The 26,119-nt window shown below is 35.3% G+C and overlaps 3 protein-coding genes across 10 annotated transcripts; all 3 read left to right on the forward strand.

The window, feature by feature from the left end:
- The first annotated feature begins 1,473 nt into the window (after positions 1 to 1,473).
- On the forward strand, positions 1,474 to 15,299 carry LOC140810904 (lysine-specific demethylase JMJ31-like). 8 transcript variants are annotated; one of them, XR_012113341.1, is made up of 16 exons: positions 1,474 to 1,654; positions 1,733 to 1,810; positions 8,068 to 8,151; positions 8,238 to 8,411; positions 8,960 to 9,028; positions 9,132 to 9,258; positions 10,728 to 10,800; positions 10,926 to 11,042; positions 11,829 to 11,948; positions 12,063 to 12,081; positions 12,573 to 12,654; positions 12,768 to 13,063; positions 13,370 to 13,485; positions 13,576 to 13,669; positions 14,473 to 14,636; positions 15,069 to 15,280. XR_012113341.1 is itself a non-coding variant. In XM_073168821.1 (15 exons), the coding sequence occupies exons 1-15, from the start codon at positions 1,568 to 1,570 to the stop codon at positions 15,144 to 15,146; spliced, it is 1,608 nt and encodes a 535-aa protein (XP_073024922.1). In that variant the 5' UTR covers positions 1,474 to 1,567; the 3' UTR covers positions 15,147 to 15,296. The 8 variants fall into 8 exon arrangements, 6 of the variants coding, with proteins under 6 accessions (XP_073024922.1, XP_073024921.1, XP_073024923.1 ...); XR_012113342.1 differs by lacking the exon at positions 15,069 to 15,280 and adding an exon at positions 14,902 to 14,986; XM_073168821.1 differs by lacking the exon at positions 14,473 to 14,636 and having other exon boundaries at positions 12,774 to 13,063; positions 15,069 to 15,296.
- A 1,554-nt stretch (positions 15,300 to 16,853) lies between these two features.
- Positions 16,854 to 19,528, forward strand: LOC140810769 (3-methyl-2-oxobutanoate hydroxymethyltransferase 1, mitochondrial-like). Its single transcript, XM_073168656.1, has 5 exons — positions 16,854 to 17,441; positions 17,971 to 18,177; positions 18,380 to 18,526; positions 18,946 to 18,999; positions 19,094 to 19,528. The coding sequence occupies exons 1-5, from the start codon at positions 16,872 to 16,874 to the stop codon at positions 19,328 to 19,330; spliced, it is 1,215 nt and encodes a 404-aa protein (XP_073024757.1). The 5' UTR covers positions 16,854 to 16,871; the 3' UTR covers positions 19,331 to 19,528.
- Positions 19,529 to 24,128: 4,600 nt separating this feature from the next.
- On the forward strand, positions 24,129 to 25,647 carry LOC140810334 (uncharacterized). Its single transcript, XM_073168210.1, has 4 exons — positions 24,129 to 24,206; positions 24,343 to 24,677; positions 24,777 to 25,332; positions 25,381 to 25,647. Exons 1-4 carry the CDS (start codon positions 24,129 to 24,131, stop codon positions 25,645 to 25,647), a joined length of 1,236 nt encoding a protein of 411 aa, XP_073024311.1.
- Positions 25,648 to 26,119: the final 472 nt, after the last annotated feature.

The following is a 26,119-nucleotide window of genomic DNA, read 5'->3' on the forward strand; positions in this document are numbered from 1 at the left end:
CCCCCGCCGCCCAGTACTTTGGTTATATTTCTGATGGATCCATCGTCATGTCATGTCATGTTGAGAAAAGTCACAATTAACGATCTGAATTCAACAAAGGATAAAGAAAGATGAAAAATGTTATGATTATGTCAAAAGGATTTTTATGTCATGTTGAGGAAAATGTTAAAGTTATGCATATCATGAAATGTTATTTTTACTTAAAAGTATTTTTCACCGTTATATGTTGACTGTATTACGTATTACTTGTTATCAATATTATGGTGTGTTGAGTCTTTAGACTCACTAGGTGTGATGGATGCAGGTGGTTCCGAGGGAGGTCTTGATGAGTGATACTACTGGACTGATGGCGCACACAACCCGAGGACCAGCGCTATATTTTCCGCATTATGCTTGATGTTTTTAGTTAAAGATTTTAAGACTATTTATTTATGCTTTTGAGAGGTTTTTGAGAGTTTAGTATGGGCTATACTTTTCAACATTTATTGCTTTTTAGGTTTGGTAAAACGTTTTACGATTTCTGGTTTGACAATTTCCTTTCAATTTTCAAATACTAGTTGGACGATTTATTTTAAAATGGTGCAAGATTATTTTATGTACATGGGCATGCAATGACCGAAATTATGAGAGTTTAAAAAAAAAAAATTTACTAGTACTTTTAAAGCAATAAAAGATGAGGTCGTTTCAATTATAACCACAGTTTTATCCTCTTGATGAATGGTAACCACTTGGAAAGTCCGAGGGAGGGTTGTTCGGTATAATCATCATATGACTACTCATCTGCATGTTTGGAAATCTCTATGCCCTACCAAGAAACGTGGTACACAACATCACAGATTCTAGTCTCGAGCTCAAGTGACCTTTATCCATGTTTTAGGCGGCTGAATTGACTAGAAACGAATTTAGATCATACAGTGTTTGCAAATGAGTTTCAATATCGAATTACGATTTATTTGTATTAAAGTATATTTAATGTCTTTATCTGTGTTTGATAATATGAGTATACAGATAAAGAAATAACAAACTATGAAATACTGAATTATATTAAAATAAAGATTTTTTTTTAAAACCGAGTCAATAAAATCTCTAGCCAACAGTTGGCTTGCAGGACATCTACTCTAACAATTTCGTGAGCAGGAAGTCCCTTCTCCTCGGGTTCTGCCTCGTTTTTTTTAAAACAATTTTGGCAAGAAGTGATAAAGGCTCCATGTTTATAATGCACCAGGATTTAAATATTTTTTTTTAAAAAAATACATTCTATTTCATTTTTCCTTTTTAGTTTCTTGTTATTATTATAAGGTGAAAGCCACCATATTGGGCTAGATTTTCCGGTTCAAGGCCGATTTAGTGCTTTCTGTTTACAGGCCCACAAAGGGTTCATTACGGGCTTCAGTGCTTAAACCACAGTTTGAAGTTACAGTATACTTTTAACCATTAAAATTATACGTCGACATTTAAAATGCGACTATAGGAATAAGAAACCAACAAGGAAGAACGATTTAGAAGACGCGATTACGTCTTCTCCTCACTTCCACCAGTTCTATCTGCGTTGCAGAGAAGAATTGCGATGGAGTCTCTGCAGATTCGACGATGGAACGAAATTCCACCGGCCGAAGAATTCAGTTGTCGGATTGAGAAGAGCAATGTTCCAGCGGTAGCTCTTATCGATAAGCAACACACTCGATCAGCTATCTATGCGATTTACTTGTATTTTTGTTTGGTGTTTTTTCAGGTTATCAGTGGATGCGTGAGGCTCTGGAAAGCATTTTCAAAATGGGACGTATCAAATGGCGGCCTGGATTACTTGCAGGTATGTTATTCGGGTCTTGTTTTGGTTAAAATTTGCATGGATAATCAAATGAATATCAGAGGTTTCAAAATCAACTGGTTTTACTACTCGATGTGCAATGAAGGAGTAATATGTGGCATTTTTAGAGCTGGGGGGCTCCCTTTATTTACACGTGTGCACGCAAATATTTGAATGTTTTGGGCACCCAGGTGCTCATTCGCCGCCATTGAATATTATATGCTAAGAGTAACAGCCAACGTGATCATCCTTTACGGACAAACAAACCATTGGCTGAAGGATAAATTTGGGGAAGTGGTGAGTTTGAGGATTTGGTTGGCCACTGAAAGGACCTGTGCAGGTCTTTAGTTCAGCTTAGTAGTGTCTCTCAGGCATTTCTGGGAGAGATGTGAACTCGATTCAGCTGGTCATATACAAAGGCCTTTTCTGAAAGTGTGGCTGGTCGATAAAAGGAGCTAAGCGTGTGCCCATCAAAGCTTAGTATGGTCTTCGGCACCCAGGGGAGATATAAGTGTTGGCGCACCGTTTTCTCGTACCCAAGACGCCAACGAAAGTTTAAAATTTTGTTTCGACATTCGAAAATGTACTTGGGTGTGCGTACTTCAGAATGTTATACCTGCGCCTATATAACGTTAGCTCCAAACAATTATGGACTTTAAGCGGAGATAGTCATTCTTGTAAATCTCTAAAAAGAGATCTCCCTCTGGTTGATTGTAAAATCCGGTCCACGATCGGAGATGGCGCAACTCACTTAGATTGTACTAGAAATCGTAAGCGATTTGTTCATTGAGTCTCTGACTTCCAAATTTCCAAAATCGAGAGTCGGTGCAGTGGCAGAGGCACGGTGGCGATGGAAAAAAATAAAAGGCCGAAATTTCTTCGCAAGAAATTGTGATGGCCGAAACTTGTTTGGTAATTTGGGGAGGGTTTTGATGAATTTTTGTATGCTTTTGATGGACAAAAATTTGTTCCTATATTATGTCTCCTTATGGTGTGTTTATAGAGTAGGACTCCCTATTCAGTAGATTCTAAATCTACTCAATAAATGATTTCAAACTCATTATAATCTTGATCAACGATCAGACAACGCCGGTGTATCAAGGATGCAAGTCTTATTCATATAATGAAAAACGAAACTTTCGAAGATCAAAATTTTCGCTTATCATATTGGGCATGTTTGTTTTTATGTTTACTGGATTCATGCAACTCTTGTTATTATATTAATAATAACGCGCATATTAATTATTTATAATATATCACATACATCATAAATAATAAAGGATGTTCGATAACCGAGAGCTAACTGATCCATACGAACCATATATGGATCCATGTCCAGAACCTAGGTAATGCAGGGATGCAAATGCAATATTACATAAGCTTATAATATTTTACATATCTTCGATCTTCAAAACTCCTTTCGAGGATCTAGGTCCACCATTTTCAAATCTTGATCTCCCACTAAATCTGATATTTACATTAAATATCCATGATATATTGAGATACAAATTTAGGGGTGAGAACAAACCATAAACCAGGTCCACTTTTAATTATCCAATAATTAAAATTATAAAATGCAAAATATCCTAACACATACCTAACAAATTGGTCATAACTTTCAATCATCTTTTTACCATATAATATCATATATTATATTTATTATATAATATCGCATATTATCTATAAATCATGTATCTGATAAATTATCGCTAAACTAGTTTAAATAAATACCTTTATTTAACTTTAAATAATTAAATTTGTTGTAAAACACCTTTTACCATAAATAATTAAAATCATATTTCAATTATTTATCTTGTAAAAAAATAATTTTATCAAAACTATATTCCAGGGATAAATTTGTCTATATTTTCATAAAATAACAATTTAGCCCCAAATTTTTCGAAAATTTAGAAAATTGCCCTAGACCCGAACTTTTCGAGTCCAGATTGGACTGGCTGGCCGAGATGCTGCTCAGCCTCCTTAAATTTTTTTTTAACCATTTTCTGTGCAGCGTCTAGACAGCGTCGGAACTACTCTGGGCAGTGTGTGAATTTTTTTTAGATTTCTTAAAACGTTTTTCATGGGCTGCGATTTCCTGGAAAAATCTTTACGCGGTTAGAAATAATAAACTCAACACGATTTTAAATTAAACACGCGATTGAGAATTACTGGCTCTGATACAACTGTTGGGGCACTGTATTCTCGCACCCAAGGTGCAACCGAAGTTTAAAATTTTGTTTCGACATTCGAAACTGTCCTCGGGTGTCTCGTGTTTATTAAATAATTTTTAGGGTGTTTAGAATGTTATACCTGCGCGTACATAACTTTGGCTTCAAACTATTCCAGATTTTAAGCGGAGATAATCATTCTTGTAAATCCCTACGTACGAATCTCCCTCTGGTTGATTGTCAAATCCGGTCCACGATCGGAGATTGCGTACTTCGCTTAGATTGCACTAGAAATTGTAAGCGATTTTTGCGTTGAGATTGTGACTTTTAAATTTCCAAAATCGGGAGTCTCTGCAATGGCAGAGGCATGGCGGCGATGGAAGAAATCAAAGGGCCGAAAATTTCTAGAAATTGTGATGGTCAAAACTTGTTTGGTAATTTGGGAAGGTTTTCATGAATTTTTGTATGCTTTTGATGGACAAAAATTCACTCATGTATTATGTCTCCTTATGGTGTATTTATAGAGTGTGTCTCCTGAGCCAGATTCCTGAACCTTGTCCCACCAGGACTCTATTATTTCTTTTATATTAAAATTCTCATATTATTATTATTATTATTATTATTATTATTATTATATCATGTATTTATCAACTTTTGATAATATATGATATATTAATAATATATACATATTTTGTATCTTCATATAAAATGTATATAAACATTAATACATTTATACATGCACATTTAATACATGCATACAAATATTATATAAATTAAATAACCATTATTTAATTTATATAATTAACTCACTAGTTAATTAATTCTAGACCTTTCTAGAATATTTTATGAGAGTTGTACATATTAGTATTCGTCACTACTAGTACCATCATTAAATCATTAGATTCTAAATCCACTAAATAAATGATTCTGAACTCATTATAACTCCGATCGACGATCCAACAACGCCATGATATCAAGGATGCAAGTCTTGTTCATATAATGAAAAACGAAAATTTCGAAGATCAAAATTTTCACTTACCATATTGGGCAGCTGCCAGTTTAGTGAACTACTTCACCAAAACAGACAGTTCCATTCTCCTTCTTTAATTACTAGTTAAGCTAACTTCCACGTCTTCCATCTTGTGGAATCAACTTATAAACTCCTTTATAAACATCCTGTTTGATCTCCATCAAACTATAGTCGTCAAATTCAACTCCTTGAACTTTGACTTTTTCAACGGGAACACAAAGTCCGATACTTGTGTGACCCTCAATGGTTCATGGATACAACTAGCCTTGAGTTCACATCTTCATGTGATTCAGAATAACATTTATTCTTATTCGGTTAAGAATGTTATAACTCATTTCTGATTGCACCCATTGGATCATGGTAAGAGCATCTAGTAGCATTGCCCCATGATCCCTTAGGTATCGCTTATAGTGCCTGCAAGAACTTTAAGTCATGGTTAGTGTACAGTACGGTCCCTTCAACTCATATATTCCGATCGAATCTATAACCATTGGTATAACGAGAGTTACATATGAATTCGATATCGATGGGATTTATCTTTGAGTCTAATAGTGACATGGTATGTGCAACTAGGAAAACCCTTTTGCCTAAAGCACATTTCATGCTCTGCCAGAGACTCCTTGCCCTATTAACTCATCATATTACATAGGATATCTTTATCTATAGGCAAACAGTGAATTACCGACTACAATGCATTTGCTCCTACGTATTTCGAAACTAGACTCAATCTCGCCACCTGGTGACCCTCATGGAGTCGATAAATTGATCAAAGTGCATGCTATTACGTATAGCCCCTACATTGTCCCGGGTCAAAGGATTAATGATGTACAACCATAACCACTGACTATTCAACTCGATAAGTGAGAACCACTTGGACAGTTCGAGGGAAGGTTGTTCAGTTCATTATCATATGATCATCTATCTGTATGAATGGACATCTTCATGCTTTTGCCAATGAAACGTGGCATTTACATCACATATGCTAGGCTCGAGCTCAAGTGATCTTTATCTTTATTTTAGGCGGCTGATTCGACTAAGAACCTGTTTAGAATATACGGTAAACATTGCGAGTCAGAACTCATGGTACCTATAGTATATTCAAGAACTTTATCTATGTAGCTTGTATGGGTATACAGATAAAACATAATGTCATAATTGAATACAATCGTAAAATATTATTAAAATAAATATCGTTTTACTTTATAGTCAATAAAAGTTCAAGACACAAGTTGGCTCGTTGGACACCTACTCTAACAATAAGGACTTGATTTAGCTGGCTGCATGCCATGATCCTTGCCATCTTCACCTTGCTCATTCATGCTCAATCCAACAGACTATCAGTATAATTGTCTGGTCATTTCATGATGTGATTGAAGTTTCGGTCAATATGAATTATTTCCTGCAGTTGGGCAGATCCCGAAAATTTAGGAAGAAACATGGTTAACTCTCAATTCTTGAGTGGTTGTCATTACTCATAAAATGCGCTCTTGTAAAATTAGGGGAATGAAAGAAAAATAAAAATAAACAACAAAAAGAGAGGAAAATTGTTAGTGGAAAAAGACAACTGTTAGATTCATTGCACATCTATGTTTTTATTAAGTTTAGCTTTAGATGTAACAACATTCACACGTGAAATAGTAAAAAATTGTTACTGAAACTTGATATTAAGAATCAAGAAAATTTCAGTTTCCTATCTACTCAAATATGAGATAATCAGATAACGCAGGGTTAATGAATCTTAATATAAAATTGACAAGATTTATACTTGCATATATTTATAAACCTGAGGTGGATGTAAGGATCTTGATATTGAAGCGAGGTTAATGAAAATTGATGCCAAGGACCACATAATGTTCTTGCCCTGTCAAAATAATGAAGAGATAACACAAGGTTAACAAGTCTTGATATTGGCAATGACATGATCTGCTCTAGCATTTTAAATATAACTAGTTGTAGTGGAATCTCAGTGAGGTTTTATATCAATAGCCTCGGATGACTCCAGTAATGGCCATTGGCTAGCAACTCTGGCAAGTTTCTCTTTTCATTTTTGTAGGCTTTTTTCGGATCGTCACTCTTTTGTTCACTTATCTTAATATTTATTTGTAAATATTTAAATTTAAATTCATATATTTTAAATGAATTTTTTTGTTTATAAAATTATTACACTGGTTTGCAAATTGTTAGGGTTTTATTTGTTGAGATGTTGACTTTAAGGCAAATACTTATTGTTGATAATCTTTATTTGGTGGCTTAAATTTTTAATTTGAGATTTATAATCGTAGTTTCTTGCTGAAGTTATATATTGATGCCCTATGTTTGAACTTGATTCAGAATTATTTAATACAAGCTTTTTCCTTCGATGCGCTCACTTCGTGCTTATGACTCAGTTCCAAAGCCCCTTATGCCTTGGTGTGTGCTTTGCGCCCTTAATAACTACGAATATCAATAGTGACCCATTGTCAGTAGTCCAAGTTTAGAATGTTTCTCCATGCATTAGTGTTATTTAAAATTATCGTAGGAGTGAATCAGTAATTGCAGTATCTGAGAAGAGAGTAATATTCAATTCCTCAATATTAAATTCAAGTTTTGTCAGTTAATGAAAGAACTTGTTACATAGTTTGATGTGATGCGTTGAGTCTTAGCCTTGTTGCATCTTTAGCCTGCATGTAATATAGTTGTTAAGATGCAAATTGGTTTATGATATTTTCAAGATTCGGTTTCTCCAGCCCTGCAGATAGTTTTAAGTCAAACTTCATATGCCACTACACCGTTGTCCTTGTCATGTAGTTCACCTGTGCATACGCACTCTTAAGTTCTCCCCAAGCCTATATCATATATGAGTACGTTAATGTTTGCATCTAACTTTGTAAAAATAGAAGGATCAGGATGGAAAAATTGTGTGGGGGTTATATAATCTGGTTATGTGTTGAGAATATGAAAAATAAGCATTTACATTAAGGTTTGGCTGAATTGAGTTAAAATTTTCCTGCATTTAACTTAGCATGATTTATTATTTTCCTTTATATTAGACGTTAATGGCATTCTACCACCATGGCAAATAGGAAATGGCAGGATCGTCTGTTGTGGAGGCTATGCTATCCAAATCTGCTCCTGTATTTTATGGTGATATAAGAAGTCACGAGAGGGTTGTACTTTTGGTTCTCCATATATCTGTGAATTATATGACACGCCTCCTCTCTGATCTCGACTGATAGTAATTGTTCTATTATAGGTTCAGTTGCCATTTTCAACCTTCATTGAATACTGCAAGAATCTTTTGCAGTCTAGACATTATGACAACAACTCCTTTTCACAATCAAAGGAGCGTAAGCCAGTGGGACTTGGTTCTCAACATGGAGATTCGCCCCTTGAAGACGGAGCTCCAAAGCAAATTTATCTAGCCCAGGTCTGAGACTGGGGGAAATTTGCTCGGCTGTTCGTGAGATCAGCTTGTTTAAACATTATCACTTGCTGTTTATTTTACTTGCTTACCGTCTGTCCCACACAGACTTAGTTTAGTACACAAAATAATTTATAATAAAAAAATTAACTAGAACAGTAATCCTTAAACCATGTGATAACTTGTGGTCATTCCACTTCAGTGATGGAAAATTGACATCCACTGATTTACTGGATCATCCTTTCTTCGTAATGATGGTATGCACGGATATAACTTTTATGAATTATCATGGAATTTATGGATACAGTCTCCTTTTTAATGTCCTTCACTTACGTATGTAGTTCTGTTTCTGTAATAACAAAACGGGGAAAATAACTTTTATCCTCATATAAATCTTGGTGAAAAAGCAAAGTTAGCTGATTTTCTATTGCTTACATGAGTTATATAGTTTTTGCTATTTTTACAAATTTGCAGTGTGCCTTTATTTAATCAATTTTTAGGGTCGATACCTTTTCCTTTTGTAGCTGAAAATTGGTGGCATGTAAATGTTACAGGTACCAATTATGAATATGGGGAAAGATGAAAAGGTTCAGTTGGAATGCCTAAGAGAAGACATTGAAACTGTATGTTCTGTCTTCTAGTTAAATAATTTAACTAGTGCGGAACAGTATAAATCTAAGTTTACCTTTGTAAATTCTTTCAAGTTTATTTGGTTACATTGAGCAGCCAGCATTTCTGGAGGGTAAAACATTGGCTTCAGTCAATCTGTGGATGAACAATGATAGGACCAGATCTAGCACTCACTATGATCCACACCACAACCTTTTATGCTTAATTTCCGGATGCAAACAAGGTATGCAAATAGAGAGATGCATTTAACATTTTCTTCATCATTACCTCATGTTTAATGCTGGTTTTGATCAGTTTCCACTGATGACAATTGTTATTATGAGAAAATGAGCACTTGACTCTGGAATGATGATGGTATTAGAATATCTGTTGAGCTGTCCTGTAGTGGAAAGTTTTCAGTGTTTAGAATAATTAAGCTTATGTTGACATTACGACTGTCTGTCTACAGATGATAGGTGAAGTTAGGTTGAAAATTATACTTGATAATAATCTATTTAGGTATCGTTCACATCGTATATATGACAATTGAAGTATATAGTATCAAAGTGATAAGTAAATGAAGTATATAGATAATTAATATAATAGGATAACACGTGGTGTTTTGTATGATTTCAATTCGAGTGATTAAATTCGTGATTCTTTTGTGTGGACCCTATAGACAAATTTTGACATCTCCATTATGTGAAAACAAATATTTAAACCGAGTTTCATTCTTCACGCTGCAAGCACTTAAGTTCGTCTGGCTATAAAGAGATCTATAAAGAGAAACACAAGATAACATTCTTGAATTTATTTTCCCAGGAACAATTCAAACTGGAATAAAACCACAAGCAATATTCCGCAAATAAAGACTTTAATGTGAAGGAACCGAATAAAGAAAATGAAATCAATCATAAACTGGGTATAGCATTTAAAAAAACATCTTCTTCCTCTCCCATCTTCACTGAGTTTAGATCAAATAAAATAAGAGTAGATGTTTTATTTAACCCTTGCTTTATTACTATGGTCGAGGGCTCCTATCTGCTGGGTGGTATGGCAACAGAGAGGGTGTGGCCACGCGAAACCCGGGTATATTAAACTCATAACAAAAGAAAAATCACCATTATATGTTTTATAATATAATAAATTATTTAAATTCAAATATATAATGAACCAAGATCAGAGATTAATGTATTTATTATTCAATTTCAATATAATAAAAAATATAAAGTATGTATTAAATGCCGGGATGGTTTAATACGGGTCCATGTTTAAACCCTGCCCATTGTCATCCCTAGGTAGGATAGAAAAATACCCTAGCATCACTGCCACTCTGTTTGTCCTCCCCCTTTTCCTTTCGAGGGTGGGGGCCAAGGCTTGGGATTTTCAGTCCCTGTATGAATCAAACTTGGCCGATGGAGCAACTCTCGACTTCTTAAAGGTTGCATGCCTTATACCAATGCACATAAATGCAACAAATAGAGAATTATTGTCTTTATACCATCTGAAGCATTTCTATGCATCTAAGTTGGGTAAAGTGGAGGTAAACTACTACTCTAGTTATTTTATATATGAATTGACACCATTGGCCATGTTACGTACTGTTTTCGTTTATACTATGTTTGCAAAGATTATGAGGCTTCTAACCTCTCTTATGTGTATGCATGCTGCTGTGTGCGCGATCCATTCGGGACTGAAATATTTCGCTCCCAGTCACTATTTGGCCTCCTTCTGCGACCCCCTTCTTATATCCATTTCCTTTATATGGAGAAGCATCAAATCACAGGTATATTTGTTCGCTCAACAATGTTTTTTTCTCTTTTGGGTGGAGGGAACATCAGAGACAAGTTGTTGCTCTATTTATCACTTGAAATGTCATGTTGGTGGCAATTAAATCATTCTTCTTTCCAGTGCTGTTCCTTTAGAAAACCCTGATTTTCGCATCTATCCACGGGGAAAGAACTTAGATGAGTACTCCCAGAAGGTTATTCTTCATGCAGGGGATGCACTTTTCATTCCCGAGGGATGGTAACTATGTTCTACTTTTGAATTCTTTTAGAAATTTTAGAAGTAATTATTGTTTCTGAAGTTTTATAAGTACTTATTGTCTCTTATTTATTTCATCTCTCTGAAGAAAATTATTCTTTTTGAATATCAAGCTTTTAAAAGCACAAAGCAAGAATTGATTGGAATTCATCAAGGATGATGGGTATCTTGAGGGAATTGGCGTGTAATGATGTATTCTCAGTTAAATATGCTCTGTGTTGGTTTATGGTTTGTGGATTTGGGGTGAGAAATATTAAAATTTCTCAGTGGATCTTAGTCATGAGTTTATGGTGTCTATTTGATGTCTGATTCTCAAATTTGATGACTCATCATGTGATCTTATTAAAAATTTCTGCTTTTAAAGTTTATTATGCTTCTTTTGTATCTGCTTTATCGTAGAAAAGATTAAACATGCATAAAAATATTTAACTCACTGTACTTTATTGTAAAATATGCAGTTCTTGAGTGATCACATATCTTTTAGTACTTGTGAGACATTTATTTAAGACGATATGCAAAGACCTTTCTTTTGGCTGTGATGAAGTTGGTTTGGTAATTTGAAATTAGTGTTTATGGATGATGCTTATTTTCTATAATTCCATTTTGTCTATATTTATTCTCTTTTGGTTTCCATGTTTTTCCCACTAGATTATTGAGATAAAAACGTGTTGTCAATATCAAGAAAGACACATAATGACTTCATCATTTATCTGATAAATTGTATTGGATGCATTCTCAATTAAATACTTCCTTTCAATGTTTTTCTAGGTTCCACCAAGTAGACAGTGAGAGTTTAACTATTGCGGTCAATTTTTGGTGGGGGTCTGACATGATATCTGGCATGTTGGAACATATGGACTCATACTATTTACGCAGGATATTGAAGAGGTAATTGAGGTCTGTGTTTTCATTATGCTTTAGTTAATAACTAACACAAAAGTAAACTGACTTTTCTTTCTTTCTCTCATTCTTGCTTGTTTGCGATTCAATTTGAATTCGAAGGTTGACCGATAAAGAAATGGTGAGTAACATCGTCGCTGATTTCTCTCTTGTAAAGGAAATATCCGTGCCCTAATTTCTAATGTGTTGATAAATTGGTGGACAACTGTTATTTATGCTGTTTTTATATGCTTATCATATTATTTATCTTTTACCTTTGTGGTTCACTTTTGTTCTTGTTTGATGGTTGTCAGGTTCAGCAAGTAGATTGAATAATTAAAATGAGAAATCAAACTTCATACAGTCTCAATTACTAATATGTTGTCGTCTGCCTTGGTCTGAGTTACTGAATGTAGGTTAAAGTAATTAACCAGAGTTTCTGCTTAAAGCAGTTTTTGAACATCATGATCAAGCTTTAGATATCAACTTTTGATACTCGCCATGAATTGTTGCAATAAAATTCTTTCCTGGGAAATATGACTTTATTTTCTTAATATATTTTTCTCATGTTTTAGCCAGGAGGTTGTCATAGAGTACCATAATCTAAATTTTTCCTCATTGTGATCAGGACAGGACCAAATGCTATGTATATCTACTGATACTGCGGATAGAAAAGTGATCAATAGCTGTGGCCAGTCTACTCATGAGAATTCAGGTCATAATCAACTCCCTTTTATCAAGAAATTCTGTTGAATTCTTTTGCCTAATTTTTTTTCTCACTTGATGGGATATTTTTGGTGACATTTATATCTGACTACCGTGATAAAGATTTAGATATGAACCATCAGACTGCCAGTTTGAAAGGGAGGAATCCAGAGAAAAGTTTTATGATGAATGAATTGGAGCCACTTGCACTCCAATCTCTTCATGAACTTGTATCTCTAGTCCATGACTGTGTCAAACCAGAAGGCAACTCCTCGGCAGATCCATCGGTTATCCAAGAGGAAAATGAAGTCAAGAAAATTGTTTATACAAATTTGTTCGACTTGAAAGAAGATCCAATTGCCAATTTCATTTGGACTCTGGAACCTCATACCTTTCAAAATGTCTTTCTCACCATGGCAGTGAGTAAACAATTTCTTCCAATTTTTTCGTTTTCAAAGAAAAATAGAAAGAAATACATTCTTGGCTTGGTGTGAGCTTCTGAAAATGAACCTTGATCCGTTGAAAGCGTTCTTTCCCCTGGTGATGTTCTTAGATTGATATTGGATCTTCTACGCACAGGCGATAATATAAATGTGCTAACAGTAAAAATATAAAGATCTTTTGGTCATTGACAGGGTAAATTTATTGCGTTAATAGACTGATAAGAAACTGACAATTTCTCCCCTCCATCTTCCTCTATGAAGTGCTAACTCTGCATTGTTTAGCACAATTTCCCAAGGACTCTGGAAGCTTTTTTGTTGCATGCACTTTCTCCAGTGGGTTCCGAAGTCCTTACCAAGAAATTTGAGCAGCTGGATCAAATGATAGCGACAAACGAGCAGTACTTATTGATTTTATTTTATGGTTTTTCTTGTTCTCTTTGTAGAGAAGGAATATCTATTTGACTTCTATTACTTTTCTAATTTTTTAGGGGTCAATTCTACCAGAAATTTTATAGTGTGTTTGATGACCAGTTCTCTGCCATGGATGCCATTCTGGGTCAGAAAGAGTTGTTTGCATGCCAGGTAATTTATTACTACTCAACCTATTTATACAACTTTACTTTGAATAATTTATGTCTTTCTTTGAAATGGATGAAAAAGTGTGTTAAGTTTTTTCATCTTTAATTTTCTCTCCCCCACCTTTTCTCAGTATTTCTCCATTCACATACATGGTAAGTTAGGGATATGTCAATTTTATATACAGAAAATTAGAAATCCTCAAGGGGCTACTGTGTCTCTAATGATTATGTTCCCTGCTACATCATCATTCCACACAAGGTGGTGTACTTGTATAAATTGTGACTAGCTGGACAGACCATCGTTGCCTTCCTTACTCACATGGGCACATTCTACACTTAAAAGTTTCAATGATCGACACGGCTCTTATTGTAGAAAATGCATTTTCAATGGGGTCTCACAGACGCAGAAGATTATTGAAACTACTATATGTAAGGATATGATCATAGTAATGGTCTCAAGCGCTGAAACTTTTGTTATGTTTAATTTAATGATTCAGGAAAGAAAAAAGTTGACCTCGCCTGTTTTATATGAACAGAGGCTTTTGTAGTTGAATTTTTTGTTTCTTTTTGCTCCTTTCCCTCTCTTTTTTGTTTAAGTGAAAGCAGGAGCATAGACACTTGTGACGTTTAACCTGCATAAGCATCTTTACACATTATTTCTAAGATTCAGTCTAGAAGATTTCGGTAATGAGTATGCTGCAGAACAAATATTTGTTCTTCTTGTGATAGTATTTCAAATGGACTCCAATTCCATAATTTTAAAATGTTGAATGTAAGAGAATTTTTTTTGGTTCTTTCTTTCAACAGGCGTTCAAGAATGTGCTATTTCAGTATTTGGGAATAAAGTTTGATGGGCCAAAACCGTCGGTTCAATAGGACATCAATCCCAACTTATTGGTGATTAATGGTGCCACTATTGGCTGGCAAATCACTTCAATGGAGCCTTTCCTTGCTGGTTTCACATCGTACTTGTGAGTCATTTGGGAAAACTTGGAATATAAGTTTTGTAGAGCTCTTACAGTGATACCTGAAATTCAGCAGAGCTGAAACCGATGTTGTGAAAGAAAATAATTAATATTTCAAACTCGTCGTAGTAATATATGATGAACAAACCATGGACTAATAAACAATTATACTGATTTCTAGAGTCTTAAAACACATTAATTAATGTTTTTATATCTTCAATACAAACTACATGGTGCAATATTCATTGTGTTTGTACTAATGCCGATACAGCTACGAAAAACCACCGTCATCTTCCGTATTGTCATATGTTAAGAATTTTGGTTCACAGGACAAGAAACGTTCAACTTGAATCAAAGTGAGAGATACTTTAACTAATCTTTACAATCTCGGCGTACCCCTGTTAATTAAACTCTTTCTGCATATGATTCATTTTTCAGATGCAACTGGCAGAGACGAGGTCTCAAAATCCTGATGGTCTTGGGTTCGAATCTCATCGATTGGCTATATATGTTTAATTAATAGTTAGGTGAATCCCTTCATCTCCATTGTATAAAAAACCATTTCTTTTATGAAATAACAATGAAGTGAATTAATGTATAATACATGTCTGTGCGCACGTGCGCGCAGTGTGGAATTGGTTCTACAACCAATAAACCAAGTGAGCGAGACAATCACGTTGTTTGGAATGTGGTTGCTAACTTTTAACATCTTCTAAATCTGAAACCGCATATATTGATGTGTTAAAAAAAGTTTAAATTAAACTCATTGGTTTTATGCAGGAATCTCATTGAGCTATAATGTAATGTTCACATTTCTGTCAAAATCTGTATATATTTTTTAGGAGAAAATCTCTACTTCTGACTAAGCATATTAAGATATTCTTTATACATACTTTCTTACAAAAATTTGTCTTTTTTCCCTAATTATAAAATAACATTAAGAGACCGTACTGTACTTTAACCATAACTTAAGGCTCTTACGGGCATTATAAGTGATACATCAGTACATCGATGTTGTTTGATCGTTGATCGAAGTTATAATGAGTTCACAATTATTTATTTTATAAATTTAGAGTCTAAAAATAAATAACAATGTTAGTAGCGACGATTACTATATGTATGTGATTTTAATGAAATATTCTAAAAGGGTTTAGAATTGACTAATTAATCAATTAAGAAATTCACATATATGTTTATACATGTATATATATGTATGTATATAAAACATGAGAATATATATCATACAGTATTAAGAGTTGACTCTTCCGTGATATATACAACATGAGAATTTTAATTAATTAATTAATGAAAATATGAATCCTAATGGGATTATGAATCCTAATATGAGTCGGATTCCTGATGTGATTAGGAATCAAAACTTATAAATATTTTATTGAGGATCATATGAAATAACACAAGTTTTTTGACACAGATTTTGGCATAGCAAATTTTTTCCCTCCCTCTCTCCTCAAAAATCCGCCCACCATTTTCACAAGGAAAACTCACGTCCATTTCGACTGACACGTCGTCGTCGAATTTCTGGAATTCAGTCAATCCTGTTTCGATGCAAAGTTCGTTTAGATTTCTAATGTGATCTAAGTGAGGAATTCAGTCTCCGGTCATGGACTTGATTAGGCGATTAAAGGAGGAAGATCCGTTCATATGAATTTAGAAGGACCAACTCCACTAATATCGAACTGGTTTTGGTGTCCATTAGATCCACAATGACAAACAACTTTAAACACTTATGAATGTTTTAAATTATACGATGCACAAATGATGTTTTGAATATCTGATTAAAATTTTTTAAAGTTCTGTTGCTCTCGGATATGAGAAAACAATACATCAATAGATATATCAATTGTGTCACGAATAATTATTGTATTAATCAAACACGAATTCAACATTATATTTAAAGATTTTGCCAAGACATTTGAGTCAAATCAATAAAACCGGATAGCTCGAATGATACTAGCACATGAACAATGTGTACATTTTGATCCAAGAACTAAAAGGGAAATCACCTTAATATAAAAAAAAGAGGTTGATTTCATCCAATATGTAATAGAATCAATGACCTAAATTTAGTCACACATACATTAGATCCATTAATTTTTTTAAAATCAAATATATGTGTGAATCTTGTTCATCTATATTATGATATCCCCACATGTAGCGTCCACCTAACCGAAAAAAAAGAGGCGAAGCCTTGAAATTGTCAGTGTACAACCAAAAAGGAAAATGCAGGTACTAAAATCTCTTAATATTACAAACTCACACCTGTCATCACTAGTTCTTGCTGGTGGGAAAAAATACAACCTGCGTATACTCGCACGATTTGCATTCCGGGCCTGTAGAACTTGTTCTGAATTCAATATGACAGTTTTCTCTTCAATTTCAAAGACCCTTTGCAATTCAATCAACAGAAAGCAACCAAAATCCTGTTCTATGCTGACCCTTTTGAAATGCATGAGCAACGTCCCAGAAAACAGCGTCTACGGCGGGCCAAAGCCCCAGAACCCCAATCAGCGCGTGACGCTCACTCAGCTGCGCCAGAAGTACAAGAAGGGTGAACCAATAACGATGGTGACGGCTTATGATTACCCGTCGGGCGTGCATTTGGACCAGGCCGGAATTGATATTTGTCTTGTTGGTGATTCTGCTTCTATGGTGGTTCACGGTCACGACACCACCTTGCCTATATCGCTGGACGAGATGCTCGTGCACTGTCGAGCAGTGGCGCGCGGCGCCAAGTCACCGCTGCTCGCTGGGGACCTGCCTTTTGGCAGTTACGAGTCCAGCACTCGTCAGGTGGTGCAAGTTAAATTCTTTATAATCACATTGCTATCTAATGTTATATGGTGTTTAATTTTCTTGTTTTCTAATTTATTTTTTAGCTGTTTATGTTACAGTATGGTGATCTTGGTTAATTTGTTGTCTGTGTTGCTTAAATATTGTAAGTTCTGATTAAACGATGATACTTTTGCCCTTGATGGGGAGTAGTGCTTGCATTGTGCTTGGTTTTGATTGGCTGGATAAAATGTTCTTATTCTTGTGAAGCAAGAAGAAGTTTCCTTGTCATGTTTGATGTGCTATGTAGTTGAAGCATATAGATGAGCTTGGACTATCTGAATGGCATTCTAAATGTTTTACGGAGACGAAAAAAGAATCAGTTATTTAACATGAAATCGTTTATGAAATAGCATTGTGTGAACATTGTCTTACTTATCCTATATATGTAATATGACCGCAAATAGAGCGAAAGTTGTGCTCTACAATGAAGGATGCTTCGGTGGTGAACATAAAATGTTTGCTCATTTGCAGTTTGAATTTTGAGCAGGCAGTTGAAACAGCTGTGAGGGTCCTGAAGGAAGGAGGAATGGATGCAATTAAATTGGAAGGAGGAGCACCTTCGAGAATTACAGCAGCTAAAGCTATTGTAGAAGCTGGGATTGCTGTGATGGGGCATGTGGGTCTAACTCCTCAGGCCATAAGTGTTCTTGGAGGATTTAGGCCCCAAGGCAAAAGTGTCGATAGTGCAGTCAAGGTCTTTTTAAATAATTTAGATAGGCTACTATTCTAAATGCAGGGTCAATCCCAGAAATTTGGATGAGGGGGTGAGACCTTGAGGGTGGCAACTCAATGGAGTTTAGATGGATAAAAAATTATGCATAGATTTCAATAGAAATTCTGTTTACTTGTTGAAGTCAATAAATTGAAGCTTTACTGATGAATTTATGTTTTCGCAGGTTGTGGAGACCTCCATAGCTTTGCAAGAAGTAGGATGCTTTGCTGTTGTTTTAGAATGCATCCCTGCACCTGTGGCTGCTGCTGTCACATCAGCTCTTAAGATCCCCACAATTGGCATTGGTGCCGGGCCTTTCTGTAGTGGTCAAGTATGCCTTTAGCTATTCCTAAATTTTCCACAAGAGTAATGACACCACTTCTTGTCGGAAACCAACATGATCTCTAATATTGCCTGCTTTTACCAATTTTTTTTGCCCCTGTAAAATCCAGAGACTGAAATTCATTTAGTTATGGCTGACCTCAGATTCTGTCTCAAAGAGGAAAAAGTCACTTTCCGTGTTCTTTTTTTCTGTTTCTTTTCATAGAGTTTGGTGTGGAAGTGGATAGGGATGGTAGGGAGTGAAGCAGTACTCAAACAGACGACCAGCAAGAATATTGCAATTGTCGTTTGTTGTTAATGTTGCAACTTGCACATGTTCTTGTCTTGCCTGTCATAATGAGACTTAGTGTTTATCTTACGAGATCAAAATCCACAGTGGCAGTAACACAATCTGATTTACTGGTGCAGGTGCTAGTTTACCACGATCTTCTTGGAATGCTGCAACATCCGCACCATGCCAAGGTTCAGTAGACCCATTATTCGTATCACGAGAATTTCTTTCTGTATTCTCGAAAAATTGATAGTCAGTAAGTTCTTTGTCCGATGGGCATCACAGGTCACTCCCAAGTTCTGTAAACAGTATGCTCGTGTTGGGGATGTCATCAACAAGGCTCTTCTGGAGTACAAGCAAGAGGTGACAACCGGTGTTTTTCCTAGCTCGACTCACAGCCCATACAAAATTGCTACTTCAGATGTCGATGGTTTCATGCATGAGCTGCAGAAGATGGGTTTACAAGACGCGGCATCTGCAGCAGCCAATGCAGCTGAAAAGATGGAAGCTACGAAGTTATAAGATAAAGTGAGTCTATAAAACGTGCCAGAGTATAGGAAGAAAGCGTTGGAAACAATCTGTAGTGTTTCACTATGTGAATTCTGAGGTTCGTGGTTTGACAGAAGGCATCTAAATAATAGAGGGGTTTCAATTAACAAATGTTAGATTCTGCCTAAATCTTGATACTAGTTAGTATTGAGTTATATAAATTAAATTGATGTCAAAATATTTTAGAAGAAAAAATATATACAAAATTTGTAAAATCCTGTTGTCAAATAATCATTTCTATCTCAATTCATAATTATAATTGTCCAAATCCTTTTTGTTAAAATTATGCTAATCATTTTGATGTCACATAATACTACTCGAGTACTAAAACATGACAACACTTTCATAGTAGCGAATTTTACATCGAATCATATATGCAAAAATTTCAAATTAATAACTTATCAAAGTCCAAAAGATCAAACTACAAAAATCCTAGATAAAATTAAGAGATTAAAATATAAAATCAATGCTCAATTATGCTCAATTATTAGTTTATTCATTAAGCTTATAAAACCAATAATTTCTAGACCGTAATTTAACCAATTGGTACAGAAAAGAGAGAACACCACAAATTCTCAATTATTCTATTTTCCTAATTTTGGGCTAGTTTTTTTAAAAATTATTATTTAATTTCATTGGCTACAGAGTCAATATATATATATATATATAAAATAAAATAAAAATTAGGCCCCCTCTTTGGCAGGTGCGGCCGCGTGTCTGGTCTTGTCCAAGCTAGCACATCAGCAGTTGAAAAATGACAAAAAATGGTCAAAACCGAGAGAAACTGAAAATTGATAATAATATATGGAACCAAATACGAATAAATAAGATTAACATTATAATTTTTCTTAATGATTATTTGCATAAAAATTAATTATGCATGAAATTTGATTTTACCGTATACTCCGTGATTGTGCTCGATATGACATCATCATAAGTTAGGTAGAGATATTATGAAAGATAATGTTGAAAACAATTTTGACAAAAAATTTGTGACAGTCTTACGAGTCGTATTTTATGAGACAAATCTCTTATTCATTCCATGAAAAAATATTACTTTTTATATTAAGATTATTAATTTTGATTGTGAATATTGGTAGTAGTTGACCCATTTCAAATATAAAAATTCATGAGATCGAATCACAAAACACCTACTTAAAGACTTTATCTAGTAAACGAGTTACTTGCTAAGACTCTGGATTTATTAATATTATATGTTAACACGTGAATATTATATATTGCACACAATTTGTTTAAATATTTTTTATTTAATTAAAATATTATATAGATTAAATTAAATTATTACACGAGATCTATTAAGATTAATTCTTATAATTATAAAATGTGAAAATTATACTACATAAATGCATAAGCCAATACAATTTGTTGGAAACTTAATTTCGGAAGTTTGACAAACAGAACGATTAAAGATTGAACTAACTGATCAAAAAGACTGAATAGAACTGATCTAAAATATACGTAAACTATTAGTCATGGCAACTGAACTAAGCGAACTGAAATGTGTAGTCGACTAGATGATCAGTTGGAACTGATCAGTCTTACTACAATAAGTTGTGGGCTATCAGCTAGTTCCATCGGCTGTGTCAAAATGATAGTTTGACACGTCATTAGTTAAGGAATGTAACTATTAACCGACAAATGTACAAAAGCAGACTGTAACATGTAGTGGGAACGCCGCATACCAGCAATACTACAGTGTACGACTGTCTGAAGGATATTGACGTGGCAAACTATGGATAGAGAGATTCAAACATATGTATTGTTACCGTTGGAAGCAAAGACTATAAATAACCGAGAAGTGCAGCTGAGAAAACAAGTGACACATAGAACCAAGTTGTTATTCTGCTGAAATCCTCGCTAAGTTCATACTCAAAGATTTCAAAAGCTCACACTTAGCGTATATATTCATAGCATTCAAGGGCTATACATTGAGCTTACAAGCACAAACATATATCGTTGTATTATTCGATATTAAAGAGATCAGTTGTGCTAAGTAATTTCATATCAGTTGAGAACTGATAAACTGTATTGAAACTAAGAGTTTCAGTTTGACATGGTTAATTCTAAAATTGAAGGGGGTCTGTACAAGTCTTGTATTGATCAAAGTCTTTTAGTGAATATTCTATCTTATAGATAGAAGGGGTGCGTACGAGTGATTGAAATCTCCAAACCTTCATAAATCTTAAGTCTCTAAATTTCAAGTAATATTCTATCTGTCAGTCAGTTTATTTCCGTACTTTCATTAGTTAACTGATTCATATTGACATAACAAAATTCCCGAGTTCAGTTTATCACTAAATTGACTCATTATTCGAAAAGGTGATATAATTGTTGAGTGTTTATTCAACCCCCCTTCTAAACACATTTTCACCTACCAACTGATCCTATCAAGTGGTATCAGAGCAGTTGAATCTTGTTCCTGAATATTTCTATCTACAAAATCTGATCACCATGTCTTCCTTCAACAAAATTCCAATGTTCTCAAGAGAAGAGTTCGATGACTGGATGATTAGAATGCATGCTCATCTAGCTGCACAAGATAATGACATGTGGTATGTCATTACTGACGGACCATGAGAATACTGAAAGCGAATACTACTGTGGTCATAACTGATGGTGCACCCCATCACATTGAAAAGCCAAGAGAAGAATGAACAACAGAGGACAAAAGAAAAACAAATTTGGACAATGTGGCCAAAGATATTTTGTACAAAATACTGGATAAAATCACTTTTAGCAAAATGAAGATGTGCAAGACTGCAAAAAAAATCTGGGAGAAGCTGATCCAGCTCTGCGAAGGAAATGAGCAAACCAAAGAGAATAAACTCTCAGTCGGTGAAAAATTCGACAACATCAAAATATTGGTGAATCTATGCACAAATATGATGAAGGAATCAGTGGCATAATGAACAAGCTGAATGCACTTGGAAATGTGTATTCAAATAAATAAGTTGCACTGAAAGATTTTCGATGATAAGTGCAATTTTTGCACTTAAATTATTCTTATAATTCGTATCGATTGTTATTTTATTTGGCGGAATTATGCGTCTTTTTTTTATTTTTGATGTGCTTGCAGGAATCTAGGTGAAGCTAATACATGGGCGTAAAAAGGAGCGAAAATGGACCTTCTCTGAAGACAGCAAGACCCGCGCATATGCGCGAGTCAAAGGCGCACATATGCGCTCGAGATACATTGATGACAAAGCAAAACAGAAAGGCCCGCGCATATGCGCCGGTCTAGGGTGTGCATATGCGCGCAAGAAGGAACCCCAGAAGCACCAAAACAGAGGACTCCGTGCATATGCGTGGATCGGATGTGTGCATATGCACCCGATCCACGTGCGAGAGAGCCCAACGCACAGAGAGACGCGCGCATATGCGCGAATAACGGGTGCGCATATGCGCGCGACGCAAATTCCAGAGTCTGTAGGTTTAGTCGTGGGCTTTAAAAAGAAAAAGAAAGGAAAAGGGGAGGACGGCCGACATAACAGAGAAAGAGGATAGCAAAGGTGAGAGAAGAAGCCGGAACGCGAAGAACGGAGTACAAAGACGCTGAATCCGGACACGGAGACGCACTTTCATCTCCCCTCAACATGTTTTTAATTTGGTTTTTACTTTTACGTTCTTAATGATTACAAACAGGTTTTGTATTTAGATTCGAGTATGAACTAATTTTATTTTCTAGAGATTGACGTAGTCGTGGTCGAACTTATGTTATTGACGTTATGAATTTTTATTGAATTAATTCATCGTGTTTAATTGTGATTTCTTGTCGTTAATGCTTTTGGATTACTGACCATAATTTTATTGGTCAAATAATTAAAATCTAACACTCGATAGAGACGATTGAAATTAGAACAGGGGAAATCATATCGTCAGATGTTTATAACGTGCAAAAGACATATAACTCTGGTGAATCCATAAAAAGAACCTTGTTTGCATTTATTACGTGTTACGCGATTTTGAATATACATATTAAAATCGGTAATAGGTAATACAGTTCTATTTATCACTTGAAAAAGGGAATATGAAAATTGAGAGTTCTTAGTTAGTAATAAACATGATGCAATTTAATAACATGTTAGTCAATTTTAATTTAGTATAGGGGAGATCAGACGAAATCATATCTCTAGATTGATCTACTCATTGAATTTCAACTATGTGCTAAGAATTAATAGGAATCGTTAATTGATTTAAATTGATTATCAACTATCTCTTTAATTTTTCTAAATAAAGTTGAACTATGTCAATTATGGTACTTAATATACAGTCTTAAATAATTACTCCTCGTGAGATCGATATTTGTACTCAAACCAGTATTAAAACTTGACACCGTACACTTGCGGTAGTGAAAATATGCAACACGTTTTTTGGCGCTGTTGCCAGGGAGTAAATTATTTAATTGCATATTGATATCGTTACTATGTAGTTTGGACTTTAATTTAGATTTTATTTTATTTTATTATTTTGTTAATTGATAATCTTCTCTGTTTTCAGTGCATTCGAAAATATCAAAATCCCGACTTGCTGATTTTTGACCCAGAAATCGAAAGAACTTCCAGGAGATTAAGGAAAGAAAGAAGAGAGGAAATTTAAGCAATGTCTGAGAACGGAGATAATCAGAATGAACTCCCGAGAGAGGTGCCAATACAAGAACATTTCCGCCTAGTCATCAACGCTCACTATTCTGGAATAGCTCGCGAAACCATTGCTTGCTAATAACTTTGAGCTAAAACCCGCACTTATCAACATGGTTCAACAGAACCAGTTTGGAAGAGCATCCACTGCAGATCCCCATCTTCATCTCAGAACTTTTCTGGAGATCACGGTAAAAACTAACTGGTGTTTCTGAAAAAATTATTCGATTGCGCCTGTTTTCGTTTTCTCTCAGGGATCAAGCAAGGATCTGGCTCTAATCTCTACCTCTGGGAAGTATTACTACATGGGCCAAATTGGTTACGAAGTTTCTGTCAAAGTATTTTCCTCCTGTCAAATCTGCTCAGCTGAAAATAGAGATCACCAACTTCAGGCAGAGGGAACTCGAGGTGTTATATGAGGCTTGGGAGCGATACAAAGAATTACTCGGGAAGTTTCCGAATCATGGATATGCATATCGGGTGCAAATTGAGTTATTTTACAATGGTTTATATGGACCAACTAGAGGGAATGTGGATGCAGCCGCTGGAGGTACTATTTTCTCCAAAACACCTGATGAGGCTTATGAATTTCTTGAACAAATGACCATTAACAGTTACCAGTGGCCAAGTGAGAGATCTAGATCAAGGAAACCTGCTGGATTGTATGCCGTAGACCTGATCACATCACTTACTGCACAGTTCTCGGCATTGACCACACGTAGCAGCAATGAACAAGGCATGCCAATCTACATTTGATGTAGCACCGGTGACTGCCGAAGAAGAGCCTTTGTGGAGGAAGCTCGGTACATTAACAACAATCATGGCTATGGAGGATATCGAAGTGACCCTCCCCCTAATACTTATCATCCGGGTTTAAGGAATCACGAGAATTTCTCTTACGCGAACAACAAGAACGTGTTGAACCCTCCACCGGGGTTCAATACAAAGAAAAGGGAAGGAAATCAATATTTTGATGATATAGTCGGGAAGTTTGTGGCTGAGTCTGGGAAAAGAATGGCGAGAATTGAGTCTCGTCTTGATAGCATGGAGATACACATAGGGAATATGGGTGTCACGATGAAGTCCTTGGAAACACAGATTGGGCAATTAGCCAATGCTTTGAAGGATCAAAATAGAGGGAAGTTCCTAAGCAATATGGAGGTGAATCCTAGGGAGCAATGCAAAGCTGTCACATTGAGGAGTGACAAGGAAATTAGAATCACAGACCCTACTGAAGAGAATGAAGAGATTCTTGTTGAGGAAGATGATGAAAAGGGTGTAAGTGTTGGGAAAGAAAAAGTAGAGGAACCCAAGAAAGTAATTAAACAGTAGCCTTCACCAAAGGTGAATCTTCCATATCCACAGAGGTTCAAGAAGAAAGGGTTAGATGATCAGTTTGCGAAGTTCCTAGAAATCTTCAAGAAAATACACATTAACATCCCATTTGACGATGCATTGGAGAAAATGCCCAACTATGCTAAGTTCATCAAGGATGTGATGTCCAAGAAGAGGAAACTTCAAGAATTTGAGACCGGGAAGCTAACCGAAGAGTGCAGTGCCATACTCCAAAGGAAACTACCACAAAAAAACTCAAAGAACCAGGGAGTTTTACTATTTCTTGTGTATTGGTAGTTCTAGAGTAAATAGAGCTTTATGTGATTTAGGTGCCAGTATTAATTTAATGTATTTTTCTATTTACAGGACCTTGGAGCTTGGCGAGGTAAAGCCTAGCACTATTACTTTGCAGCTGGCGGACATAACACATACATATCCACGAGGGATAGTAGAGGATGAGCTAGTAATGGTAGACAAATTCATATTTCCTGCTGATTTTGTCATTTTAGATATGGAGGAAGACCAGGAGATGTCACTTATCTTTGAAAGGCCATTCTTGGCCACCGGAAAGGCCTTGATTGATGTGCACAAGGGCGAGCTCACACTGAGAGTAGGTGGAGATGAAATGGTGTTCAACATCTACAACATCATCAGGGGACCAAATGAGGTGAGTACTTGTAATAGTATTGATATCATTGATTCATGTATATCTCATGTAGGGTGCATTTAAGTTGACGAGAGACTCCTTGGAGAGATGCTTATTGGAATC

This window comes from Primulina eburnea, chromosome 13 (genome assembly GCF_022965805.1).
Source record: "Primulina eburnea isolate SZY01 chromosome 13, ASM2296580v1, whole genome shotgun sequence".
In the NCBI taxonomy this organism is placed as follows: Eukaryota; Viridiplantae; Streptophyta; class Magnoliopsida; order Lamiales; family Gesneriaceae; genus Primulina; species Primulina eburnea.